General features: G+C 45.5%; 1 protein-coding gene across 1 annotated transcript in view; it reads left to right on the top strand.

Annotated features, from left to right (window-relative positions):
* Nucleotides 1–2,489: 2,489 nt before the first annotated feature.
* The window catches only part of MFSD12 (major facilitator superfamily domain containing 12), a 96,720-nt gene continuing 73,941 nt past the window's right edge, over nucleotides 2,490–25,268 (top strand). Inside the window, exons 1-2 of the mRNA XM_077273830.1 lie at nucleotides 2,490–2,949; nucleotides 21,333–21,543. Coding sequence (XP_077129945.1) covers nucleotides 2,682–2,949; nucleotides 21,333–21,543 — 479 coding nt within the window. The 5' untranslated portion in view covers nucleotides 2,490–2,681. The remainder of the gene's footprint in view (nucleotides 2,950–21,332; nucleotides 21,544–25,268) is intronic.

The raw sequence follows: 25,268 nt of genomic DNA, 5'->3' as shown, positions 1-25,268 counted from the left end.
GTTCACCTCACATCCCCCTATATAGTATGGTGGTTCACCTCACATCCCCCTATATAGTATGGTGGTTCACCTCACATCCCCCTATATAGTATGATGGTTCACCTCACATCCCCCTATATAGTATGATGGTTCACCTCACATCCCCCTATATAGTATGATGGTTCACCTCACATCCTCCTATATAGTATGATGGTTCACCTCACATCCCCCTATATAGTATGATGGTTCACCTCGCATCCCCCTATATAGTATGGTGGTCCACCTTGCATCCCCCTATATAGTATGATGGTCCACCTCACAGGCCTGTATATATTATTATGGTCCACCTCACATCCCCCTATATAGTATGATGTTCTCCCTCAACAGCCCCTATATAGTATGGTGGTTCACCTCACATCCCCCTATATAGTATGATGGTTCACCTCACATCCCCCTATATAGTATGGTGGTTCACCTCACATCCCCCTATATAGTATGATGGTTCACCTCACATCCCCCTATATAGTATGATGGTTCACCTCACATCCCCCTATATAGTATGATGGTTCACCTCACATCCCCCTATATAGTATGATGGTTCACCTCACATCCCCCTATATAGTATGATGGTTCACCTCACATCCCCCTATATAGTATGGTGGTTCACCTCACATCCCCCTATATAGTATGATGGTTCACCTCACATCCCCCTATATAGTATGGTGGTTCACCTCACATCCCCCTATATAGTATGATGGTTCACCTCACATCCCCCTATATAGTATGATGGTTCACCTCACATCCCCCTATATAGTATGATGGTTCACCTCACATCCCCCTATATAGTATGGCGGTTCACCTCACATCCCCCTATATAGTATGGCGGTTCACCTCACATCCCCCTATATAGTATGATGGTTCACCTCACATCCCCCTATATAGTATGGCGGTTCACCTCACATCCCCCTATATAGTATGATGGTTCACCTCACATCCCCCTATATAGTATGGCGGTTCACCTCACATCCCCCTATATAGTATGATGGTTCACCTCACATCCCCCTATATAGTATGATGGTTCACCTCACATCCCCCTATATAGTATGATGGTTCACCTCACATCCCCCTATATAGTATGATGGTTCACCTCACATCCCCCTATATAGTATGGTGGTTCACCTCACAGGCCCATATAAATTATTATGGTTCACCTCACATCCCCCTATATAGTATGGTGGTTCACCTCACATCCCCCTATATAGTATGGCGGTTCACCTCACATCCCCCTATATAGTATGGTGGTTCACCTCACATCCTCCTATATAGTATGATGGTTCACCTCACATCCCCCTATATAGTATGATGGTTCACCTCACATCCCCCTATATAGTATGATGGTTCACCTCACATCCCCCTATATAGTATGATGGTTCACCTCACATCCCCCTATATAGTATGATGGTTCACCTCACATCCCCCTATATAGTATGATGGTTCACCTCACATCCCCCTATATAGTATGATGGTTCACCTCACATCCCCCTATATAGTATGATGGTTCACCTCACATCCCCCTATATAGTATGGCGGTTCACCTCACATCCCCCTATATAGTATGATGGTTCACCTCACATCCCCCTATATAGTATGATGGTTCACCTCACATCCCCCTATATAGTATGATGGTTCACCTCACATCCCCCTATATAGTATGATGGTTCACCTCACATCCCCCTATATAGTATGATGGTTCACCTCACATCCCCCTATATAGTATGATGGTTCACCTCACATCCCCCTATATAGTATGGTGGTTCACCTCACAGGCCCGTATAAATTATTATGGCGGTTCACCTCACATCCCCCTATATAGTATGGTGGTTCACCTCACAGGCCCATATAAATTATTATGGTCACCCCCGACAGTACCCTATAGTCTGGTGGCCGCAGGGGTAAGTGGCAGAGCCTATGGCTCAGTCATAAGTGTGAACAGTATTGGGATGCTGAGGACGCCATCACTGTTGGCAGCATAGCACACAAGGCAGCTCACAGCTGGACAGGCCCTTCGGGCATTTGCCAGATGGCCAGTCCGGCCCTGAATTCCATGTGTCTGACCTAAAACGCGTCAATGAAGACGTCTGATTTCATCACACAGGCGCTTGCTTGACTAAACCAATAATTGCCATCTTTAGTAATAATTTGTTTCCTAAACCCTGACTCCGCCACCTGCTGGCACCACCCGTCTGAGTAATGCGCCCTAATATTTCCTGCTCTTGGGTCAGAAACTTCTGTTGCCTCACAAATTGCGTCACTACTCACTAGAGCCACCAAGTAGTTACCACACGCTGGCAAGGAACGGGTTAACCGGGAATTCAGTCACAAGTTTTGGGCGAGGGGCGGGAGTAAGCGGTAACCAGGCTCGGCCTCTAGCGCTCTCCTGATTGGTGAATAGGCTGTCAATCTTCCTGGGATCAGGGCATATGCGTCTGTGATTGGTCCGCGGCCTCGCTAGGGGATTAGAACCCGGAATATAACGCGGCGCTGTGGTGGCAGCCTGGAGATGTGCATCCCGGCACATATGGTGGCGGAGGGGACCGCAATGGCTGGCTGCAGCTGAGCAGGACAGTGTGGAGCATGGCGGCCCGTGTGTGATAGCAGAGGCTGGAAGCTTGTCCCTGGCAGTGCCCACATAGCCCGCCGGCATGGCAGACGCTGCGCCCACCCTGAGCCTGCGCCAGAAGCTGAGCTATGCCACCGGCCACTACCTCAACGACCTGTGCGCCTCCATGTGGTTCACCTATTTCTTGGTCTACTTTCACTCGGTGCTGGGAGTCGACTCGTTCTACGCCGGGCTCCTCCTGCTGGTTGGGCAGGTGGCCGATGGCATCTGCACGCCCCTGGTTGGCTACGAGTCGGATCGGCACTCTGTCATTCGGTCCTATGGGCGCAGGAAATCCTGGCATCTAATCGGTAGGTGTGTGGCATGATGGAGGGAAGGTGGGCAGTAATGACAGCCCCACATACTTGTCCTAGGAGTTCCTAAGGATGGTGGGCACCGTGTACGATCTGTGGGGCTCCTATAGGGTCAGATCATGGGTGACTACTGGCCAGCTATGGAAGTGGCCGAACCGGCACGGTCAGCCCCAATCTGATCTTCCAGGCGTGTCCCACTGATGGTGGGCTTATTACTGGGGTTATGGGATCCAGGCGCCCCCTCATCAGGTCCATTACGTGGCCTCATTCGGCCGGCCGCCTGGGTCTCCTGTCTGTGGCTTACATTCGTCACTACTGTGTTTATTTGCAAGAAAAATGAATGCTGTATTATAGTAAAGCTATAAGTGCTCACTCAGACCCCAATGGCCCCCATCAGTGTGTGCAGGCGGTCTTTTCGATGACTCTACCCATCTAGTCAGCTTACTGATCGCTGTTTTTGCTGACATGTGTCTTTGTTCTCTTGAGCGGCTTCCAAGTGGAAGATGCCAGAAGAATGGTCAGGTCACTTATTTTACCCATTCACGGCTCTCAAAGCCGAAAGTGGTTACTAAAAGCTAAAAAGGGTAGCACGGTGGCTCAGTGGTTAGCACGACAGCGCTAAGGTCCGAGGTTCAAATCCCACCAAGGAGTTTGTATGTTCTCCCCGTGTTTGCGTGGGTTTCCTCCCACATTCCAAAGACATACTGATGGGGAATTTAGATTGTGAGCCCCATAGGGGACAGCGATTGTCCACTGCGGATAGAATGGCGCTATATAGGTGGGTAAAATAAAGGACTAAAAGTACAGAACACTTTAATATTGTGCTACACATTTGCTGGTTTCGTGGACCCATAGACCTGCATTGGTGAGTTTGAGCCATGGCTTGTCTGACAGTTTGTCTCCTATCTTGGTGCAGACCACTCGCTCCACAAGCTATACGGACATGTGAAGAGATCTGACTATATAGAAGGTACACGTCCTATCTTTGAGACAGACATACAGACCTCCGTTTCTCACAAGTTGAGTCCCAAAAAATGGGTGACAAATTGGATCCAGCATATTTATAAACTCTCGTATAGGCAAAATAACCCCAACACTCCCGAGTTCTAAGGTGGAGTTTCTTCTGGTGTTTGCCGGGCAGTGGTGTGCCACGCGGAGTCCTCCATGAAGTTCTGCAGCAAGTGATGTAGCTTGGATCCATGGCTCCTGGCCACGCAGCACACTGATAAATACCATGTAATGACCCAGACTGTTATCTAAACTGTCACTTAATATTTTCTTAGAATTCTGCAGCCTATAAAGGAGCATGTCATTTATCCCTTTGACAAATAGTTGAGTACACAAGGATGTAGGTAAGATGCCCACGGTTTTTAGATTTTGTTCAGATTGCAGGTTTTGCCCTTGTATATTGTACATTGGGTGAAGTTCCTAACATCTCTTCTAAAGGGAAATAATGACGTAATGTGAACATGACCTTAGTGTGCACACAGGTTTAGGCTAGGGCTGCACCGTGAGAGCTCAGTCAGTGGCAAATGGCAACATTGGCTGTGCTGACCTGCTATAGTCCTGGATTGCGAGCTGCAGCAGCCGCATGTCTCCAAATGTGGTGGATTTTGGTCTCCAGTCAATGCAAGTCACATGCAACATTTTCACAGATAAATCAAAGATCTTAGAAACTGATGTAAGTTGCTCAAATGGTTTTTGGTCCCACGACGTGTCTGAGAGGTACTGCTGCCGTGCATCATATGTTGCCTGTAGCCCCTGCCTTACTGTGTGGTGGGCCTCCTGACGCTCAACTGCAGATATTGGGGGAGAACTAGGGATTGGACATGTTGGATTTTGACTTAACAGAAAACCATGCAATAAAGGGGAAGCAACCGGTCTTCCCATCTGTTGCATAAACATGCATGGGATAAGGTGGCACCATAGGCTTCTATAGGTCACACAGGGTTTTGTACTATGAAAATGGACCGAAATTGACAATTATCTAGAGTGCAAAGCACTTTAGATAAAGTTCTTGAAGGGATCCAGGTAACTGTGGCAGTTCAGTGTTTCTCAACTTTAGTTTACTAGGTTCCCCCCCCCCCCCCTTGCCAAGTGCCTTGGAATTGTTGTCCTCATAAATTGCCATGGGTGTTACCTTTTAGGATTTCCGCAAATCGTGACTTGTAGGACTGGTGATGAGGAACCCTGATTTTTAGTTCTATCACATTGGGCAAAGTGGTTAGACCAGGACCTGCAAACATTAACCAACTTTGTGTAGAAGTGTTAATTGTCATATGTAACACCAGAGCCGCTAGCAGGAGGCGACAGAGGAAATGTGGCTTTGTATGGAGGGGGCATGTGACATGGTTTCTGCCGTCAGTTATATAATAGGAAGTTGACGTGGTATATTGGGCTTTGTATTGTGAAACTAGCTCTTGCCTGTTTTATCTCAGGCGGACAGACATGGGCCTTCGGTAATCTTCATATATCTGATGCAGTAATAACGATCTGAAGCTTCGTTTGGGCCAGATGTTCAGAAGGAAGCGAAAAACAAGTCAAGGATTTCAGCTTGTGCCGCTAGATGTCCAAAACTCAATGCTGTTTTGAAATGAGGGGAGTCAATGATGCTCAATCTTTTCTTATTTGGCAGTGATACTGTATCATTTTGACAGTTTTTCACTCTTCTAATACCATGATATTGCTGGCTGCATGCCTGTGTACCCTGAAATCTCATAGGACACCTGGCATTCTAGCGATCACACCACCTCACATCAGCAGGACCAGACTATGTACTTGGGCCAGCTGGATATGGGGGTGCATCGAGCATACAGTACAGGTAAAGGGAACCTGTCACCTGGTAAAATGACACTACTTGTAGCTGTGGGGCTAACCCAACACTTCTTCTAAAATGAAAACCATGAAGCACAAAACTTCCCACTATTTTAGGGTTTACAGCTGTTGTGCAGCCCTAGATTTTTACTTATTTATTTTTTTTATGGGTGTCTAGGACTGGTTGTCTAATGGATAGGTATTCAACAAAAAAATCAGTAGTTTAGCGCATTCTCTCTCTCGTCCCCCCGTATGTCTAGTTGAGCAGGACATCATGGCTCAGTACACTGGTGGCCATTCCTGGGTACTGCAGCTAATGTATAATGCATCTCAAAAGGAGCTGTAGCAGTTGTAGGCCAAAACAAGGTTGAACACTTTGCATAATGTATAGAAATTGCTTGACAGTTCAGCTTTCCTCTTTTTCAGGCAATGTTTTGACCACTCAGCAGCAGTTGTTGGTTATCTATTTTGTAACATCCTCACCAATTAAGCGAGATGTTCTGGAGTTTTCAGCCTTAGCCGAGGTCGCAAGGCTATGAATGGCATGTAGAATTGTCCATACCGCGTCATTTCGGCCCTCACTTGCTGCATTAGAGTCCCAGAAACACCGACAACGTCTTCCTGTAGAATAACCCCCCCCTTCCTGGACAGTACTGACCTTTGCCTAGAGCATTTGTGTTAAATATCTAACTGGGGTGTATTTTTGCTGGTCTTGCATTCTAGCCATTTCCCCTCCCCGATTACATTGAAAAAGATTTGTAACATATAATTGGAGCTTTTGCTGTCACATTCCTGTTACTTGGCACTAGACTCGGGCAGCATAAATCGGAGCCTCATTGCACCTTCTCTCCTCTCCCTATGGACATCCCAGATTCATGGTGCCTTTCTTTCAGGCAGGATGAATCTTGTAAACCAAGTTTAAGGGTAGTAGCCTGTCACTAAAGTTTAACTTCTGTTTCCAGTTATGAAGAGATCACTAATTAAAAACTGCAACTCATTTAAGGACATGTGTAATCAGAAAATGACCTATTGATTAAATCTATATTCTTCGATATGGCCACTAGGCTCAATTTAGCACTCCCTACTTAATAGAGAAATTGACTGTAGAGACGCACCACCTGTCCATGGACTCATAGTGGACATGGGATTTCTTAATCCCACCCACTATGCTGTAACATCTGACCAATGCCGGTTTGGCGCTGCATAAGTACGCAGCAGCCAACCCGCATCAACTCCAGATAGTTGGCACCCTAAAACGTAATTTTCTGATAACCTATAACATGTATGTATTCCAATAACTGTATGCACCAGTTACAATTGTCATGACTCCAGAAGCAGCCAAGTGAGCTGTACGATTCACCTGTATGGGTTTTAGTTACAGAAATAGTGTAAAAGTTATGGAAAGAGCTCAGTGTAGCTTAAACCTTCATTCAAATGTCAATGTTGCACATATGTGCTCTATCCATGGGCTTTCACAGATAAAACATATAGGGCTGTTCACGTGTCCTAGTTGGATATTTATTCATTTGTGGTAGATTGGCTCACTCGGCTGCACACAGAGGTAGACAAAGGAACACTGTTTTTGCACCTTTACTAACTAAACAGGGAAGTCTATCCAAGGCATCTGTAGTTTTCTGGACCTGTGCTCAACGTGAAAACTAGACTGTTTCTAGCACTCCATTGCTCTAATCACCAAGGCCTTTTCCCCCTTCCTTTCCCTCATCCATCTCAGGGGTGCATGATCTGCTACTAGCCTGAACTTCCAGCCTAACCGGCAGTACCTCAGCATGTCAATTGCCCATTTGATGGCCAAGCACCCTTTCTCTATGATCGCATAGTTCTTTTCACAGTAGTTTCCTATTGAACTGGATGTTCATCCCCATCTATTTCCTGAGATAACGCTCCAAACAGACCTCAGAGGCGTCCTTCTGGTTCACAAACTAGTGAAGTTGGGTGCCACCAAGACCGGCTCTTTGCATAGGGCAAGCTTCAACTCTTGAACCCCATCTCTGCTTCAAAGAACAATTTGGCTATTGACCTTCTTGCCCTTAAGATCAGTCGGAGGGTGGCTATCATGGTGAAATTCAGGATAATTAGCCTATAGTATCCCACAAAAACACCCAAACCGGTTTTCTTGGAGACCGGTTGTGGCCAGTTTTGCCTCTATTTTCTTGCGGCTTTATTGTGCCCCTTTCTGATGCTGTAGCCCAAGTATTTAACCTCTTTCTCAATGGCGCACTTTGGGTTTATGATAAACCCTTCCTCCTTCAGTGCATCCTAGACTTTCTGCAGGTGACTTACCCCAATTCGGGCTGAAGATCACGATGTCGTCCAGATAAGCGGCGGGGTACTTTGTTTGTGAGAGGCTAGGATCTGGTCCATGGTCCTCTGAAAAATAGCTGGGGTTCCCTGCAGACCGAACGGCATCCTGGTGTATTGAAAGCACCTGTCATGTGTAGTAGAGGTTATTACCTCATAAAAGAACAGTGGTCAGAATTGTAAAAATTGGCTTGGTCATTAACATGCAATCCACCCTTGTGGGTTAAGGGGTTAAAATAAACAGTTGCTGTCTTGTTACAACCTATGTACTTTAGTTCTGTTAATGCACCTACATGGGCTGGTGAGTGTTTGTTTACTTATCGGCTTGGTAATGACGGTGTCTGGCTGACACCTTTTCATTACTAAGCCTAGAGCTAGGTGTCAATGACCTCTGCTGACACCAAGCCCTAATCCCATTACCCAGATGCTACTGCATCAGCATGAAAAAAGTGGTGTGGAACCAAGAAATCACATCACAACTTTTTTTTTTTTTAAATATCTTGATTTAGCTAAAAAAAGCCTTAATTCTGCACAAAACGTGCATTTTTCCTGCCAAGAGATTCAGAAATTTCCGCAAGCAAATACTCAATGTGTGCACATAGTCTTAAGGTTCTTTCCTTCAAAACAGCCCTGCTAGTAGCATTAACTTCAGCCAGGAGAGTTTGTGATATTCAGGCCCTTTCTATATCCCTGCCTATGGGAGGTTTCTGGATCGCGTTGTACTGATGGTCTCCATGGAGACCCCAGCCACAAGATAGCTGCGGGGTCCTTCAGGGAAGGTGGCCTCCCAGTGCCTGCAGAGAGCAGAAACCTGAGACTCCTCCTTCCCTGCTTGAGTCACTTCTCCGATGTTCTGCAGTGCCGATGCATTCCAGAACATCAGATAAGTGATCTGATGGAATACAGTGATGTCCCAGGATAAGACAATGTTAAAAAATAAAAACAAAAAGCAATTCCTGAATTGCTGATTTTTGTTCATTTTGTTTCCCAAAAATCTGAATAGAAAGCGATCAAAAAATGTCATGTATCTGAAAATGGTACCAATAGTCACCTTGTCCTGCAAAAAAAAGCCATAACATGACTGTCGGCCAAAATATGGTGATGCAAAAACTAGTTTTCGCAATAAAAAGCGTCTTTTAGTGTGTGACAGCAGCCAAACATAAACCCGATATAAATCTGGTATCTCTGTAATCACACCGACCCAAAGAATAAAGTCACTTAATCACTTATACCGCACAAGAAAAGGCGTAAAAAAAAAAAATCTTCACATGCTGTTTTTTTTTTATATTTTTTTTATTCATTCTGCCTCCCAAAGATAGCAGTAAGGCTCAGTGCACATTTACGCTCTGCGCTTGCACCAGGGTTTCTGTGTAAATCTCTGAAATTCATGATTCAGATGGAACCTCTGGTGGAAGATTCCCTATGTGGCAGATGGAGGCACTGTGGACGCCATCATACCTGTGATCGACTGTCTTTTTAGGATTGCATAAAAGTGCCATCAGCCACAGTTTTGTGCACTTTTGAAAAGGACACTCCTGAACAGAGGCCAGACGCGGAGTCCAGAGTAACTCTGCTGCCTCATTATAGTGACTCCCTTGGGGGTTTCACCTGAATCAAGTTACTCAGAGATTTAGATGGAAACCCCAAAGTAAATCTAAGCGTAGAGCGCCGAATAACTGTGATTCCAAACGTTATGTAAAATGTTCTCAATAAAAGCTTCAATTCAGTCCACAAAAAAGCAAGTCCCCACTCAGGTCTGTCATCTGTTAACGGAAATGTGAGGGATTGCACGTTACTGGTAGCACAAAGGCTCTGGAAAAGCTAAATGGCTCCTCCCCAACCCAAAGAAACTTGGCAAATTCTTTGCTCCCAAATTCAAATGAGCCCCAGTGTGCCTAAACCATATTTATCTCCCACATGTTTGACATTTCTGTAGTGATGAGAGCTCGCCTAACTTACGGGTGTGTCTTCAGAAGCATGAGCTGGGAATAATGTACTGGTCACTACACCGGCAGTTTGCTATTTCCACCTGGCAACATCTACTGCTGCTTGTTTTTGGGAAAACACCCATGGAGTCAAAATCATCAATACACCTGTAGATAAATTCCCCAAGGGGATAGTTTCCAAAATGGTGTCACTTGAGGGGGGATTCTGCTCTTCTAGCAATTAGGGGCTCTATATAGAGTCTGCAAACTAGTCTAGGAAAATCTGCGCTCCAGGAGGCAAATAGTGGTCCGCTCCGCCTCCTCCAAAGTCTGTCCGTTTGGCTAAGCAGTACAGTACATCCACATATAGGGCATTTCTACATTCATTCGAAATTGTGGAACAAATCTTTGTGCCATTTGTACCAGTTTCCCAGTATGAAAATGTAAAATTTGGGGCTACCACAATCTTGGTGGTAAAAATGGAAATTTATTTTTCTTCACTGCCCAATGGTATAAAAGTTTGTGACACATGTGGTGTCAGTATAATCACTGCACCCCTACATGAATTCATTGAGGGGTTTAGTTTGTAAAATGGTGTCACTTTTGTTCTGCTGTGTTGGCACCATTTTAGAGGCTCTGCAAATGTGACATGGCCCCTTCAAACAAGTGCAGCAAAATCTGTACTGTAATATGGCGCTACTTCCCTTCTGGCCGGCGTCACACTGGCGAGTTCTACGGACGTATGAGCGCAGAAAATACATCCGTAAAATACGCATAACACACGGCCCAATGATTCTCTATGGCCCAGCTCCTATCAGCCGTATTTTACGGATCCGTATTATACGGTCTTCTACGGCCGTAGAAAATCGCAGCATGCTGCGTTTGTCACCGTATTGCGCAAAAAAATCGCCAATGAAAGTCTATGGGGGCGAGAAAAATACGGATTACACACGGACCAGCAGTGTGACTTGCGAGAAATACGCAGCTGTGTTATATAGAAAAGCCGGTAATTCAATTGACGGCTTTTCATTTCTTCACAAACCCGACAGGATATGAGACATGGTTTACGTACAGTAAACCATCTCATATCCCCTTTTTTTTTTGCATATTCCACACTACTAATGTTAGGCTACGTTCACATTTGCGGCCAGCGCCGCAGCGTCGGGCGCCGCAGCGGCGCCGCATGCGTCATGCGCCCCTATATTTAACATGGGGGCGCATGGACATGCGGCGCACTTGCGTTTTGCGCCGCATGCGTCGCTGCGGCGCCCGCGTCCAGGCGCAGAGGACGCAGCAAGTTGCATTTTTGCTGCGTCCAAATTCAATGAAAAAAACGACGCATGCGGCGCAAAACGCAGCGTTGTGCATGCGTTTTGCTGCGTTTTTGTTTGCGTTGTGCGCTGCGGCGCCGACGCTGCGGCGCACAACGCAAATGTGAACGTAGCCTTAGTGGTGTGTGTGTGCAAAATTTGGGCGCTGTAGCTTGTAAAATAAAGGGTTAAATGGCCGAAAAATTGGCGTGGGCTCCCGCGCAATTTTCTCCGCCAGAGTGGTAAAGCCAGTGACTGAGGGCAGATATTAACAGCCTAGAGAGGGTCCATGGTTATTGGCGCCCCCCCCGGCTACAAAATAATAATAATTATTATTATTTATTCCGCAGCGCTTTACAATTTATAGAGGGGACTTGTACAGACAATAGACATTACAGTATAACAGAAATCACAGTTCAAAACAGATACCAGGAGGAATGAGGGCCCTGCTCGCAAGCTTACAAACTATGAGGAAGAGGGGAGACACGAGAGGTGGATGGTAACAATTGCTCTAGTTATTTGGAACAGCCATAGTGTAAGGCTCGGGTGTTCATGTAAAGCTGCATGAACCAGTTAACAGCCTAAGTATGTAGCAGTACAGACAGAGTGCTTTTAACTGCATAAAGTGTATGAGAACATGATGAGAGGAACCTGATTTTTTTTTTTCTACTGATTGTTTGTCCAATAGGGGCGGTATAAACAAACATCTGCCCCCAGCCACCCCAGAAAAGGCGTGCTCCTATTCTGGCACTTGGCCTCTCCACACTCCCGTGTAGCTGTGGAATATGGGCTAATGAAGAGTTAATGTCACCTTGCTATTGTAAGGTGACATTAAGCCAGGTTAATAATGGAGAGGCGTCAATTATGACACCTATCCATTATTAATCCAATAGTACTAAATGGTTAAGAAAACACACATTATTACAAAGTCCTTTAATGAAATAAAGACACAGGTTGTTGTTGTAATTTATTATACTGGTAATCCACCTGAAGACCCTCGTTCTGTAACAAAGGAAAAATAAAAAAACAATCTCATACCTTCCGTCACTCAGGTCAAGTCCCACGAAGTAAATCCATCTGAAGGGGTTAAATCATTTTACAGCCAGGAGCTCTGCTAAAGCAGTGCTCGTGCCTGTAAAACCCCTGGGAATGAATGGATTGCAGGGGAATGACCTGTAGTTGCCTTGAGTTGCGGTGAGGCGCCCTCTGCTGGATGTCCTCATGAACTGGAGCCTTGGAAAAGTTCCCACGCTCGAGTTCATATGAGGACATCCAGCAGAGGGCGCCTCACCGCGACTCAAGGTAACTACAGATCACCCTGCTTTCCATTCAGTACCCGGGGTTTTACAGGCAGGAGCGAGTGCATTAGCACAGCTCCTGGCTGTAAAATGATTTAACCCCTTCAGATGGATTTACATCGTGGGACATAACGACGGAAGGTATGGAATATTGTTTGGTTTTTTTTTACTGTTTCAGGACGATGGTCTTCAGGTGGATTAAGAGTCTAATAAAATATTTCAACAACATGTCTTTATTTCATTAAAATACTTTGCAATAATGTGTGTGTTTTCTTAACCATTTCGTACTATTGGATTAATAATTGATAGGTGTCGTAATTGACGCCTCTCCATTATTAACCTGGCTTAATGTCACCTTACAATAGCAAGGTGACATTAACCCTTCATTACCCCATATCCCACAGCTACACGGGAGTGGGAAGAGTGGCCAAGTGCCAGAATAGGCACATCTTCCAGATGTGCCTTTTCTGGGGTGGCTAGGGGCAGATGTTTTTAGCCAGGGGGGCCAATAACCATGGACCCTCTCTAGGCTATTAATATCTACCCTCAGTCACTGGCTTTACCACTCTGGCTCCCATGCCAATTTTTTCCGCGATTTAACCCTTTATTTTAGCAGCTACAGTGGCCAAATTTTGCACATACACACTACTAACATTATATAAAAGCGCTGCTATTATATATATATATATATATATATATATATATATATATATATATATATATATATATATATATATATATATATATATATATATAAATTTAAATAACACTTGAGCACATAAATCCATTCGATGTTGGTTTTGCAAGCCTGCGAGAAAATATCGCAGTACGGATGCCATACGGATCACTATTTTGGGGACTTTTCTGCGTATTACGGCCGTAAAAAACGGACCGTATTGTGTGACGCCAGCCTCTGAGCTTTGCACTGTGCCTCAAAAGTAGTTTTCGACCACATATGGGGTATATATCCGTGAACTCTGGAGCAATCGCACAGCAAACTTTGGGGTCCATTTTCTCATCTTACCCTTGTGAAAACACACAATTTGGAGTTTAAAAAAAAAAAAACAATTTGCGGGAAAATGTAGTCTGTGGGTTTTTTTTTTTTTTTTCTTACCACGGCTCTACAATCTAAACTTCTGTGAAGCACCTGGGGGTTCAAGGTGCTCAATACACATCTAGATAAGTTCCCAAATGGGTCTAGTTTCCAAAATGTTGTCACTTGTTGGGGGTTTCCACTGTTTGGGCACATCAGGGGTGCATCAAACATGACATGGTGTCAGCTAATTTTGCAAGCAAATTTTACATTCAGAAAGTGAAATGGCGCCCCCTCTCTTCCGAGCCCTGCTGTACGCCCAAACAGTAGAATTTCCCTTCCCCCCCCCCCCCCCCCCCCCCCCATGACGGCACACCTGAGAGGGGATCCGCTCAGTCAGGACAGGAAACCCTACTGAAAATAAAGGGCGGTACCTCTGTCTCTTCAGTTGGGTTTCCTGTCCTGACAGGGACCCTCGTGCTGAACACGGCGGAGAAGTTTCCACTTACCCAGTACCCATCCTGGCGTGGAAGAACAGGCAGTGCCTGTTCGTCGGTGTTTGGGTTCTGGATGCGCCGTCCGCAGGGCTCTGCGTCTGAGTTGGCATCCGTGCGGTCGGATAGCCAGGCTCCTTCCGTGGCTGCCACGCCGCCCTCCTCTCTGCCGGCGTCTAGGTGCGGCAGCCGCTTCCGGGTCTGACGTCACGCGCAAGGCACTCTGGGAATGGGCGTGATGTTGGAGGCGGGCGCCGGATCCAAGATGGCGGCGCCCATGAAGAAAACGCCGGCCAGTGGAAAAGGACTCCGTGGCATAGGAGTGGAGGGGCCACCATTGGGGAACGGAGGAGGCAGGGAGTGCAGTGGATCCCCCATAAAAGGAGGATGACCACAGAAGACGTGCTCATGCCCAAAAGCTTCATCATGGAAGTGGGGCAACAGGAGCAGCAGCAGCCGCCGCATCAGGAGCTCTCGCCAGATGCCTTGCCAAGCCACCAGCATACCAAGAGCAGCCGCTCAAGTGGTAGGAGCAGCAGTCGTCCTGTCCGGCAAGACTCTTTGGCGTCCAGAAGGGTCGCTGCACCTGCATCTGTCCAGCCTCCGAAACCGGTCCCCTTTACTGTCAGCGGTGGTGAGTGATCTACGTTAATGTCACCCTTATGGTAACAGGGTCCATTTTTTCTGATTGATCACTAGGGGTCGAGGAAATCTAGCGGCAAAACAAAGAACCGAGAATGTGCCCTTTGTAAAGTTCCGCTTGCAGTTCAGTGGCAGAAGGACCTCTGCGCTGACTGCATTAATAAAACTATACAGGATGAGACCCCTAATTTTGCCACTAGCCTTAAAGGGAACCTGTCACCCCATTTTTTGAAGATGAGCTAAAAATAGCGTTAAATAGGGGCAGAGCTGGGCGTTACATTAGTGTCTTTGTGTGCCTTTATAACCTACCTAAGCTGCCGAAATACCTTTGTAAAGTCGCCGTTTTCTGCTGTCACTCACGCTGGTCTGGTCATATGGGCGTGGTGACAGCGCTGTTTCTCCCCCAGATCAGGCTCATCATTCCGTTGGTGGCGTAGTGGTGTGCGCATGTCCAAAGCAAAGATCCACTGCCCAGGAGATTCAAAACAGCGCAGTCTTCGCTATTAGCCGTTTACCGGTGGGCGCGGCCATCTTTCCTGTGGCCGCGCGTGCGCAGATGGAGCGCTCTGCTGCCCGGGGCTTCAGGAAAATGGCCGCGGGATTCCGCGCGTGCGCAGATGGAGATCGCGGCGGCCATTTTCCTGAAGCCCCGGGCAGCAGAGCGCTCCATCTGCGCACGTGCGGCCACAGGAAAGATGGCCGCGCCCACCGGTAAACTGCGAATAGCGAAGACCGCGCTGTTTTGAATCTCCTGGGCAGTGGATCTTCGCTTTGGACATGCGCACACCACTACGCCACCAACGTAATGATGAGCAGGTTTCTGGGGGAGAAACAGCGCTGTCACCACACCCATATGACCAGACCAGCGTGAGTGACAGCAGAAAACGGCGACTTTACAAAGGTATTTCGGCAGCTTAGGTAGGTTATAAAGGCACACAAAGACACTAATGTAACGCCCAGCTCTGCCCCTATTTAACGGTATTTTTAGCTCATCTTCAAAAAACGGGGTGACAGGGTGCCCTTTAAAGCCATAATACAGGCAGAGTTAAAAGGCTCCTTTTAAAACTGGCCCTTAAACAGGGAGGAAAAGCCGCAAGGATTCGGATGCCTCTCAGAAACAGGAGAGTCATAAATCATCCCGGTCTCCCTCTACCTCCTCCGCCTCTATCCAGTCCTCAGATTCCTCCTAAGACAGTGATACAGGGGGTCGACCATGTTTTCCAACTGAGGATGTAGAAAAACTAGTCAAAGCGGTCAGGTCTGCAATGGGTCTTAAAGAGGAAAAGACACCTAGGTCACTTGAGGATGTCATGTTTGGTTAGAAGAAAAAAGGAAACTTACGTTTCCGGTCAATGCAGGAATCAAAGCATTGATCGAACGAATGGGGGGGAAAAAACCTGGATTCTGCAAGATTAACAGCTAGAGCAGTGGGCTTGTCCAATGCGGCAAGGAGAGCCCTATGGCTTAAAGGTTGTCCGGGGGATTTGCCGTCTAAACATAAACTGCTCCATCCCATGTGACGGTCAATTCCTCTTTGGAAAAAAGCTAGAAGAGATTTGGAACATTCAGGAGATAAAAAAGAAAGCCTTTCCAAGTTTCTCTAGAGATCCCAAAAAACCTTTATTTCGGAGGAGAAGATTTAACAGAGGTCGTCCCCCAGGAGATAGGAGAAATTGGGACTTTGAACATATAGCTCGATCACCTTTTATCTTTAAAGAGCCCTCTACATCAGCAAAAAAATCCCCCCCCCCCCCCCCCGAAAAATGTTACATCAGAGGTTGGAGGAAGGCTCTCCCTCTTCTTTCCGGCCTGGATCAACATCTCCCCGAGCACCTGGCTTTTAAACATTATCAAAGATGGCCTAAATATAAAATTCATCCGTCCACCCAGGCACAATTTTGTAATAACTCCCCCGGAGGAAGTCCCAGCAGGAGCAATCTGCTCTGGAAACAGAAGTCCTTAGACTTGTTCACAAAAATGTCTTGCAAGAAGTTCTGGCTTGGGAAGAAGGAAGGGGATTTTACCCCCCCCCCCCCCCTCTTTCTGATACTAAAACCAGATGGCTCCTGGAGAACCATAGTCAATCTAAGAAAGCTCAATCAATCAGTAGAGAACTATTCCTTCAAGATGGAGTCCATCAACACAACCACAAAACTTCTGTTCCCTCACTGCTTCATGGCAGTAGTAGACTTAAAAGATGCATATTATCATATCCCAATACATCAGGAGTATCGGAAATACTTGAGTAGCGCTCTACATACAAAACTAAGTGAAGCATTACCAATAAACAGCCCTTCCATTCGGCCTGTCCACAGCTCCCAGGGTCTTCACCAAGGTGATTGTATTTGTAATGTCATACCTCCGATCCTGGGATGTAGTGATTGTCCTGGACAACTTCATTGTGGTAGGGAGGACGGAGACCCATTGCTCCTATCAAGTAACAGTTGTAACATCAACTTAAATAGAGCTGGGATGGATAATAAATATCCCCAAAGTTAGTTCCAGTAAAAGTGCAATCCTTCCTAGGATTAATACTGAACTCCGAGTGTCAGCTCTGCCTCCTTCCGGAGAACAAAGTAGCCAAAATAATCAACTTGACCAGTACAGCAATACATCAGCCAGGGATGACCCTAAGAAAAGCAATGTCCCTACTAGGCTCATTAACGTCATGCATTCCGGCTATAGTATGGGTGCAATTTCACCTGAGACAACTGCAGTGGGAAGTTGTCAGCTCAGAAACTGTTAAGAGGGCATTTGGAAGGAAATCTATGTCTTTGAGATTCCCAAATTTGGTGGACTGTGAGGGAACATCTCACAATGGGGGTCCAGTGGCAGAAACCGGTCGAAGACCTCATCACGGCCTACACAAGCGGTATAGGTTGGGGGGCTCATCTGAGGTCTCATTCAGTACAAGGAACCTGGTCCTTCCAAGAAAGGAATCATGGCTCAACCGAAAAAGAACTATGGGCAGTGGAAAAGGCCTTGAAACATATTTTCTCCCCTTGCTCCAGGGCCGCCATACTCGAATCATGATGGACAATCGAGCAGTGGTGGCTCATATCAATCATCAAGGGGGGACGATGTCCCAGGGCCTCATGGAGGTGTCAAATCTACTTTTCCAGTTGGCAGAACACCTGTCGTCCCTCACAGCATTACACCTAAGGGGTGTAGAAAACACAGGCAGACTTCCTGAGTCGCAGAGGTCTGAGACAGGGGGAATGGTCCTTTGAACCCAGAGGTGTTCCAACAAATACAAGCCTGGGGTACACCAGAAATAGACTTATTTGCCACCTCACTCAACAAAGTCAAAAAATTTTGCTCCCTAAACCCAAGAGAACATTCTTTTGCAGTAGATGCCCTGCTAATACCATGGAAGTTCTCTCTGGCCTACGCATTCCCCCCCCGATAGTGATGATTCCAAAGTAGTCTGGAAGATCAGAGCAGACCGAGCAAAAATAATGCTCATAGCTCCATTCTGGCCAAGAAGGCCATAGTTCTCCCTTCTAAGGCAGATGTCATTAACAGACCCATGGATTCTGCCAGAAGTTCCGGACCTGTTAACCCAGGAACCAGTGACCCACTCTCAGGTGAAGGGCTTCCATCTGGCAGCCTGGAATTTGAGAGGGCGTTACTCAGTCGCCAAGGATTCTCACAAGGGTTAGTCTCCACCCTTTTGAAAAGCAGAAAGCCTGTAACATCTAGAATCTACGGTAGGACGTGAAAAAAGTTTCTTGACTTCCTGGGTGAACCGTTGGGGGATGTAGCTCCAGTGGGACCCATCCTAGAGTTCCTGCAGGCAGGGTTGCAACTCGGATTAGCAACTAGCACCCTTAAGGTTCAAGTTTCAGCCTTGGGGGCCCTATACAACTGCAACCTAGCATCAAATAGGTGGATTTCACGATTCATAAAATCCTGTGGCAGGTCTAGGCTGGTTATTATCCCAAAAATTCCTCCTCGGGATCTAAATTTAGTCTTAGCCTTAACAAAAGACCCTTTTGAGTCATTGCTGGAGTTGTCACCTTAATTACTCACCCTGAAAACAGTCCTACTGGTAGCCCTAACATTGGCCCATAGGGTAGGTGATTTACAAGCTCTGACGGTATGCCCTCCTTATACTCAGGTTTTTGACGACAGGATAATTCTAAGACCAGACCCGGCTTATCTCCCCATGGTGGTCCTAAAATTCCATAGGAGTCAGGAGATTACTTTACTTTACTTTACCATCGTTTTGTAGTAATCCTAAAAATCCAGGGGAACAAAAGTTCCATATGTTAAATGTACGATCTATGTTACAATACATGACCATGACTAGTCAGTGGAGGAAAGACCAAACCCTATTTGTAGCCTTTCGGGGTAGTAAAAAAGGGTGTGGGTTAGCTAAAAGTAACATTGCTAGATGGATCAGGGAGGCCATTAGTCTATCCTATTCTGCAAGTGGCACTCCGGTTCCTGATGGCATCAAGGCTCACTCCACCAGAGCCGTGGCTACCTCCTGGGCAGAGAAAGCTGAGGTATCGATTGACCATATTTGCGAGGCCGCTACCTGGTCCTCAACCTTTTTCAAACACTACCGGCTAGACCTTTCCTCCTCTTCTAACCTAACCTTTGGTAGAAGGGCACTTCAAGCGGTGGTCCCTCCCAAAGGTTTCATTATACAAAAGTCCCCCGGGTGTGCCGTTATGGGGGAAGGGAAAACACCAAGGTTACTTACCCGGTAGCTGGGTTTTTCCGGAACCCATGACGCACTTGTATATCATCTCTCTCCATCACCTTTTCGGTGTGCACTATAGTGCTAGCTCTGTCTCTCTGAAGAGACAACTTGCGTAATTAGTGAAGGATAAGTAAATGTTCGCTCCTTCCACATTACAAAAATTCCTGTGAAGTACCAGAAGGGTTAATAAACTTCTTGAATGTTGTTTTGAGTACCTTGAGGGGTGCAGTTTTTAGAATGGTGGGTTTTTGTTTTTTTGTCTGTTTTTTTTTTGTCATACAGGCCCCTCAGTCACTTCAAATGTGAGGTGTCCCTTAAAAAAAAAAAAAAAAAAAAATTTGCTAATTTGTTGCGAAAATGAGAAATCGCTGGTCAACTTTTAACCCTTATCTTACTAACAAAATATTTTTCAAAATTTGTGCTGATGTAAAGTAGACATGTGGGAAATGTTAGTCATTGACGGTTTTGTGCAATATGACTCTGATTAAAGGGCATACAAATTAAGTTTGAAAATTGTAACATTTTTGACATTTTCGCCAAACTTCTGGGGTGTGTGTGTTTTTTTTTTTTTTTTTTTTTTTTTTTGGTTTTTTTTTCCACAAATAAACCCAAGTCATATCAAATTTTGCCACTATCATGAAGTACAATGTCACGAGAGAACATTCTCATAATCGCTGAGATCCGTTGAAGCGTTCCAGAGTTAACTTTATAAAGTGACAGTGGTCAGAACTGTAAAAATTGATCAGGAAGGTGAAAACAGGCTTCAGGGCGAAGGAGTTAATATAACATTAGGATGCCTATTGGGCTGTAGGCGCACGTTGCGGATTTTTCAAGTTTTTTCTTCGCTATAAAAACGCATTAAAAAACGCATACATTATGCATTCCGCAATTTTTGTGCACACGATGCTTTTTTTTTCCCCATGGAAAAAAACGCATCGCTGTAAGAAACGCAGCATGTTCATTAATTTTGCGGATTTTCGCGTTTTTCCCGCTATTTAATGCATTGGGAAGCTTCGGGGGGGGAGAAGCTTCACAAACGCGCAAAAAAAGCATTAAAAAAACGCATGCGGATTTCTTGCAGAAAATGTCCGGTTTTGCTCAGGAAATTTCTGCAAGAACCTGAACGTGTGCACATAGCCTTAGTGTGTAATCGGGGTCTAAGAGCCCCCATACACATTTGTTCAACTGACAGCGATCTATCGTTCAGCCAAACGCTGTCTTTCCAGAATGATTGATGTTACTTGTGAGGAATGTAAAAAATCCGCCTTCAGCCACTTTGAATGAGCCAAAAAAAAAAAAATAGGAGCAGGATGGAAAGTGAGCCATGCGAGCAGTCATCAAGTTAGTATAATGGCCAGAAATAAACAAGGCAATACTGATGTTGGTTATTATTTCATTTTTTTTTTTTTTTTTTTTTTTTTTTTTTTTTTTACATTTAGAATTTTTTCAGCCAGAGTAAGAACATGAATGAGGAACTGATAGATGTAGGTTTCTTACTAATATGATCTCGTGTAGTGACTCAACACATTGCAATGTAAGTTTAATTGTCTGCAATGGTAAATTCTAGAATTCTGCCCATTGACTTCCCGAAAAGGCCATTGTGTTCACATCATACAGTTGCACGGTCCTATCTACAACATACTAGCTGGGAAAACTGTTAATTCCGATATATTAATACACATTTGGATATGAAAACCAATGCAAGGCAAAAAATGGCATGGTTACTAATACTGACCAGGTTCACTGCACCTTTCAGTGGTTTTAGTTTTTGGATTTTAAACTACTTTTGATGTATTTTGTTTCCTTCCTAACTGAAGCTTATTTTTCTTTGCAGGGACATTGAGTGTTCTTATCTCATTTCCCTTCATCTTCAACCCATGTTTGGGTTGTACAGAAAATACACCGCAGTGGGTTGACTTGATATACTTCATCCCTTTCATTGTCATCTTCCAGTTTGGATGGGCGGCTACACAGATCTCTCACCTCGCATTAATTCCAGACCTGGCTCACAATGAACATGACAAAGTGGAGCTTACAGCATTCCGGTATGTTCTTTCCAAGATGGAAAACTTAAATGTATGTTAATATATACGGTGTTGGCACCCTTGAAATTGTTCAAGAAAATTAAGTATTTCTCCCAGAAAATTATTGTAATTACACATTTGTTCCCTTTTTGTGTATTGGAACAACAAAGTGGTGTGGGGGAGGCAAATTGGCCATTAATTTCACACTTAAATCACAAATTGTTGGCACCTACAACTTAATGACTTGTTGTACTCTTGGAATAAAATTACTGCAATCAATCGGCTTCCTATAACCATCGATAAGCTTCTTACGCCTCTCAACTGGAATTTTGGACCAGTCTACTGCTCCAGGTCTCATGTTTGGTGCCTTTTCCCAATAGAAATTTTAAGATCTCTCCACGGGTGTTCAATGAAATTAAAGGTACCTTCACACGAAACGACGCTGCAGCGATAGCGACAACGATGCCAATCGCTGCAGCGTCGCTGTTTGATCGCTGGAGAGCTGTCACACAGACCGCTCTCCAGCCACCAACGATGCCGAGGTCCCTGGGTAACCAGGGTAAACATAGGGTTACTAAGCGCAGGGCCGCGCTTAGTAACCCGATGTTTACCCTGGTTACCAGCGTAAAATGTAAAAAAAACCAAACAGCACATACTTACTTTCGCGTCCCCCGGCGTCCGCTTCCTGCACTGACTGACTGACTGAGCGCCGGCAGTAGCAGGGCACAGCGGTGACGTCACCGTTGTGCTGTGCTTTCACTTTCACTTTGCGGCGCTCAGTCAGTGTGGGAAGCAGACGGCGGGGGATGCGAATGTGAGTATGTACTGTTTTGTTTTTTTTTTACATTTTACACTGGTAACCAGGGTAAACATCGGGTTACTAAGCGCGGCCCTGCGCTTAGTAACCCGATGTTTACCCTGGTTACCAGTGTAAAATATCGCTGGTATCGTTGCTTTTGCTGTCAAACACAACGATACACAGCGATCGGACGACCAAATAAAGTTCTGAACTTTATTCAGTGACCAGCGACATCACAGCAGGATCCTGATCGCTGCTGCGTGTCAAACTAAACGATATCGCTATCCAGGACGCTGCAACGTCACGGATCGCTAGCGATATCGTTACAAAGTCGTTTCGTGTGAAGGTACCTTTAGTCCTGACCCATTGCTGGCCACTTCAGAACTCTCCGGCACTTTGTTTCCATCCATTTCTGGATGCTTCTTGAAGTGTGTTTTAGGGTCAGTGTCCTGTTGGAAGACCTAGGGCGCAAAACCAAGTTTCCTGACACTGGCCACTACATTGTGACCCAAAGTCCTTTAATATTCAGATTTCATGATGCCTTGCACACTCATGGCACCTAGAGGCAGCAAAACAACCCCAGAACATCTTTGAACCTCCACCATATCTGACTGTAGATATTGTGGTGTTTTCTTTGTAGGCATCATTCAGTTTTCGGTAAACTATAGAATGATGTGCTTTTACCAAAAACTCTATCTTGGTCTCCTCTATCCATAAGACGCTTTCCCCAAAGGATTTTGGCTTTGTCATACACTTCAGCTAACTGCAATCTAGTTCTTTTTATGTCTGTCATTAGTGGGGCACTCCTTTTTGTCTCCTGCCATAGCATTTCATATTAGTCACATGTCGATGGATAGTTCACACTGGCGCTGATGCACCCTGAGCCTTCAGGACAGCTTGAATTTATTTGGAACTTTATTGGGGCTGCTTATCCACCATCCAGACTACCATGCATTGCAACCATTCATCAGTGGTTTTTATTTTTTTTTCCCCTTTCGTTCACATCTACAGAGATTAGCTACCGTGCCATGGGTTGTAAACCTCTTGATTACGTTGTGCACCTTGGCCAAAGGAACATAGATTTTTGGAGATGGAGTTGCAATCATGAGATGGTTGGTATAGTTAAACAATTTTGGTTCTCACAGGGCTCTGCTCTTCATGATTACTTTGGCGCAAAGATTGGAGTCAACTTCTCCCCTTTTAATCTGGTTTCAGGTGTGGCCAATATGTTACTTGTCACAGATGAGTTTGAACTAGCATCATATGCTTGAAACCGTTATTTACCCATAATTTTGGGGAGGTGCTAACCATTTTGTCCAGCCCATTTTTTGGGGGGGGTTTAGCGTGAAATTATGTCCAGTTTGCAGTTTGTTTGTTTGTTTTTTTTGGGGTTTTTTTTTGGTCTAGTTCCAATACACAAGGGAAATGTGTTTTCAACATTAAAATGTGTAGAAGCTGTGCAGTCTGGATCAAAAACACTAATTAAAATCTGACTCTGCGGTTTATTTTTCTGTACTAGAGGAAAAATTAAAAACAAAAAATTGAGGCGGTCTCCATACACTACACAGGACAGATAATCATAGGTGTATATGAAAGTCTATTCGATGCTCTCTACAAAAGTGATCGGTAGAAATTAAATGAAGGGAATAGAACAGTGCAGTGTGTGCTGATGGCCTGGGGAATAGGAGTGAACATTGATTCACTGACATAATTTTGCAGCAGAATCTTGGTTACAGTATGTATACAAGGTTCTGCAGTAGCTGAGATGTGTATCGTTAGGTGATCATTATGTGACAATGATGACATGACACAAGTGGTTTTGCATGTCTATGCTGCCTGCTTGTGATTGGTCAGCACCATAGAGGAGGCTGAAGTGCACACCCTAGGGGAAGGAAGCAATAGCGGTTATGTCCAAGTGGGTGTGTTAACTCGTAAGGAGCCAAATTAATATTTATATTTATACTAGACTGAGGCCCGATGCTATGGCATCGGGAGGGCGGTAATGTCACGGTGGGGCAGGCTTTGCAGCGTTGAGAATCTTTCCCCCCCCCCCCCCCCCCCCCAATGTGTTCACCCACCTATCTGCTCTCTCCATGTGCTGATTTCTCCTGTCTGTACTCTCTTCTTTGACCTGTCTACCCCATGTGCTATCCCCCTTGTCTGCTGTCACTCTCCTTCCTGTGCTGTTCTCCCCTCATGTGCTGTCCCGTTTGAGCTGTCTCTCACCCCTGTGCTTTTTTTTTTTTTTTTTTTTTTTTTTTTCTTCTCCTCTCATGTCATCTCTTCTTTGACCTGTCTGACTGTGTACAGAACATACCACAGCTCCTGCGCAGGAGAGGAAGCAAAAGACAATACTGACATTACAGCAGGAGATTGCAGAGGATACATTTTGAGGTAAAATATTGTTTAAAATTTCAGTGAAATATTTTACCTGACAAAATGAATCCACTGTGATCCCCTGCTGTAATGTCGGTATTGTCTTTTGCTTCCTCCCCTGCCCTGGAGATGTGGTAAGCTCCGTACACGGTCAGACAGTTTTTAAAATGAACTTTCATTCGTGGGAAGACCCCTTTAGTTTAACTGGCTTCCTCTGCCTGTAGACATGTTGCGCATGTGCCGCCGGGATCAGCCAAATGATTCACTGCGCTTGCGCGGACTTCGCACAGGCGCAGTAAATCAGACCGCCGCCATCTTTGTGCAGACAGATAGTGGCGGTCACATAAAAACTGCGCATGCGCTCCTCCTGTACAAAGATGGCGGTGGTCAGTGAATCATTCGGCTGATCCCGGCGGCCGTGTTCGCGACGGTGTTCCGCTGGTGATACCGTGCAAGAGGCTGCGTGTGGCGTATACAGTGTGTGGTGTGACTGTGTTCCGCTGGTGGTACAGCGCAAGAGTCTGGTACCACTAGCAGTTTCCATATTGATACACCCATCACTTGGGTGTCC

This window comes from Ranitomeya variabilis, chromosome 1, assembly GCF_051348905.1.
Source record: "Ranitomeya variabilis isolate aRanVar5 chromosome 1, aRanVar5.hap1, whole genome shotgun sequence".
Taxonomy (NCBI): Eukaryota; Metazoa; Chordata; class Amphibia; order Anura; family Dendrobatidae; genus Ranitomeya; species Ranitomeya variabilis.
This window is presented reverse-complemented; position numbering and strand designations above follow the sequence as displayed.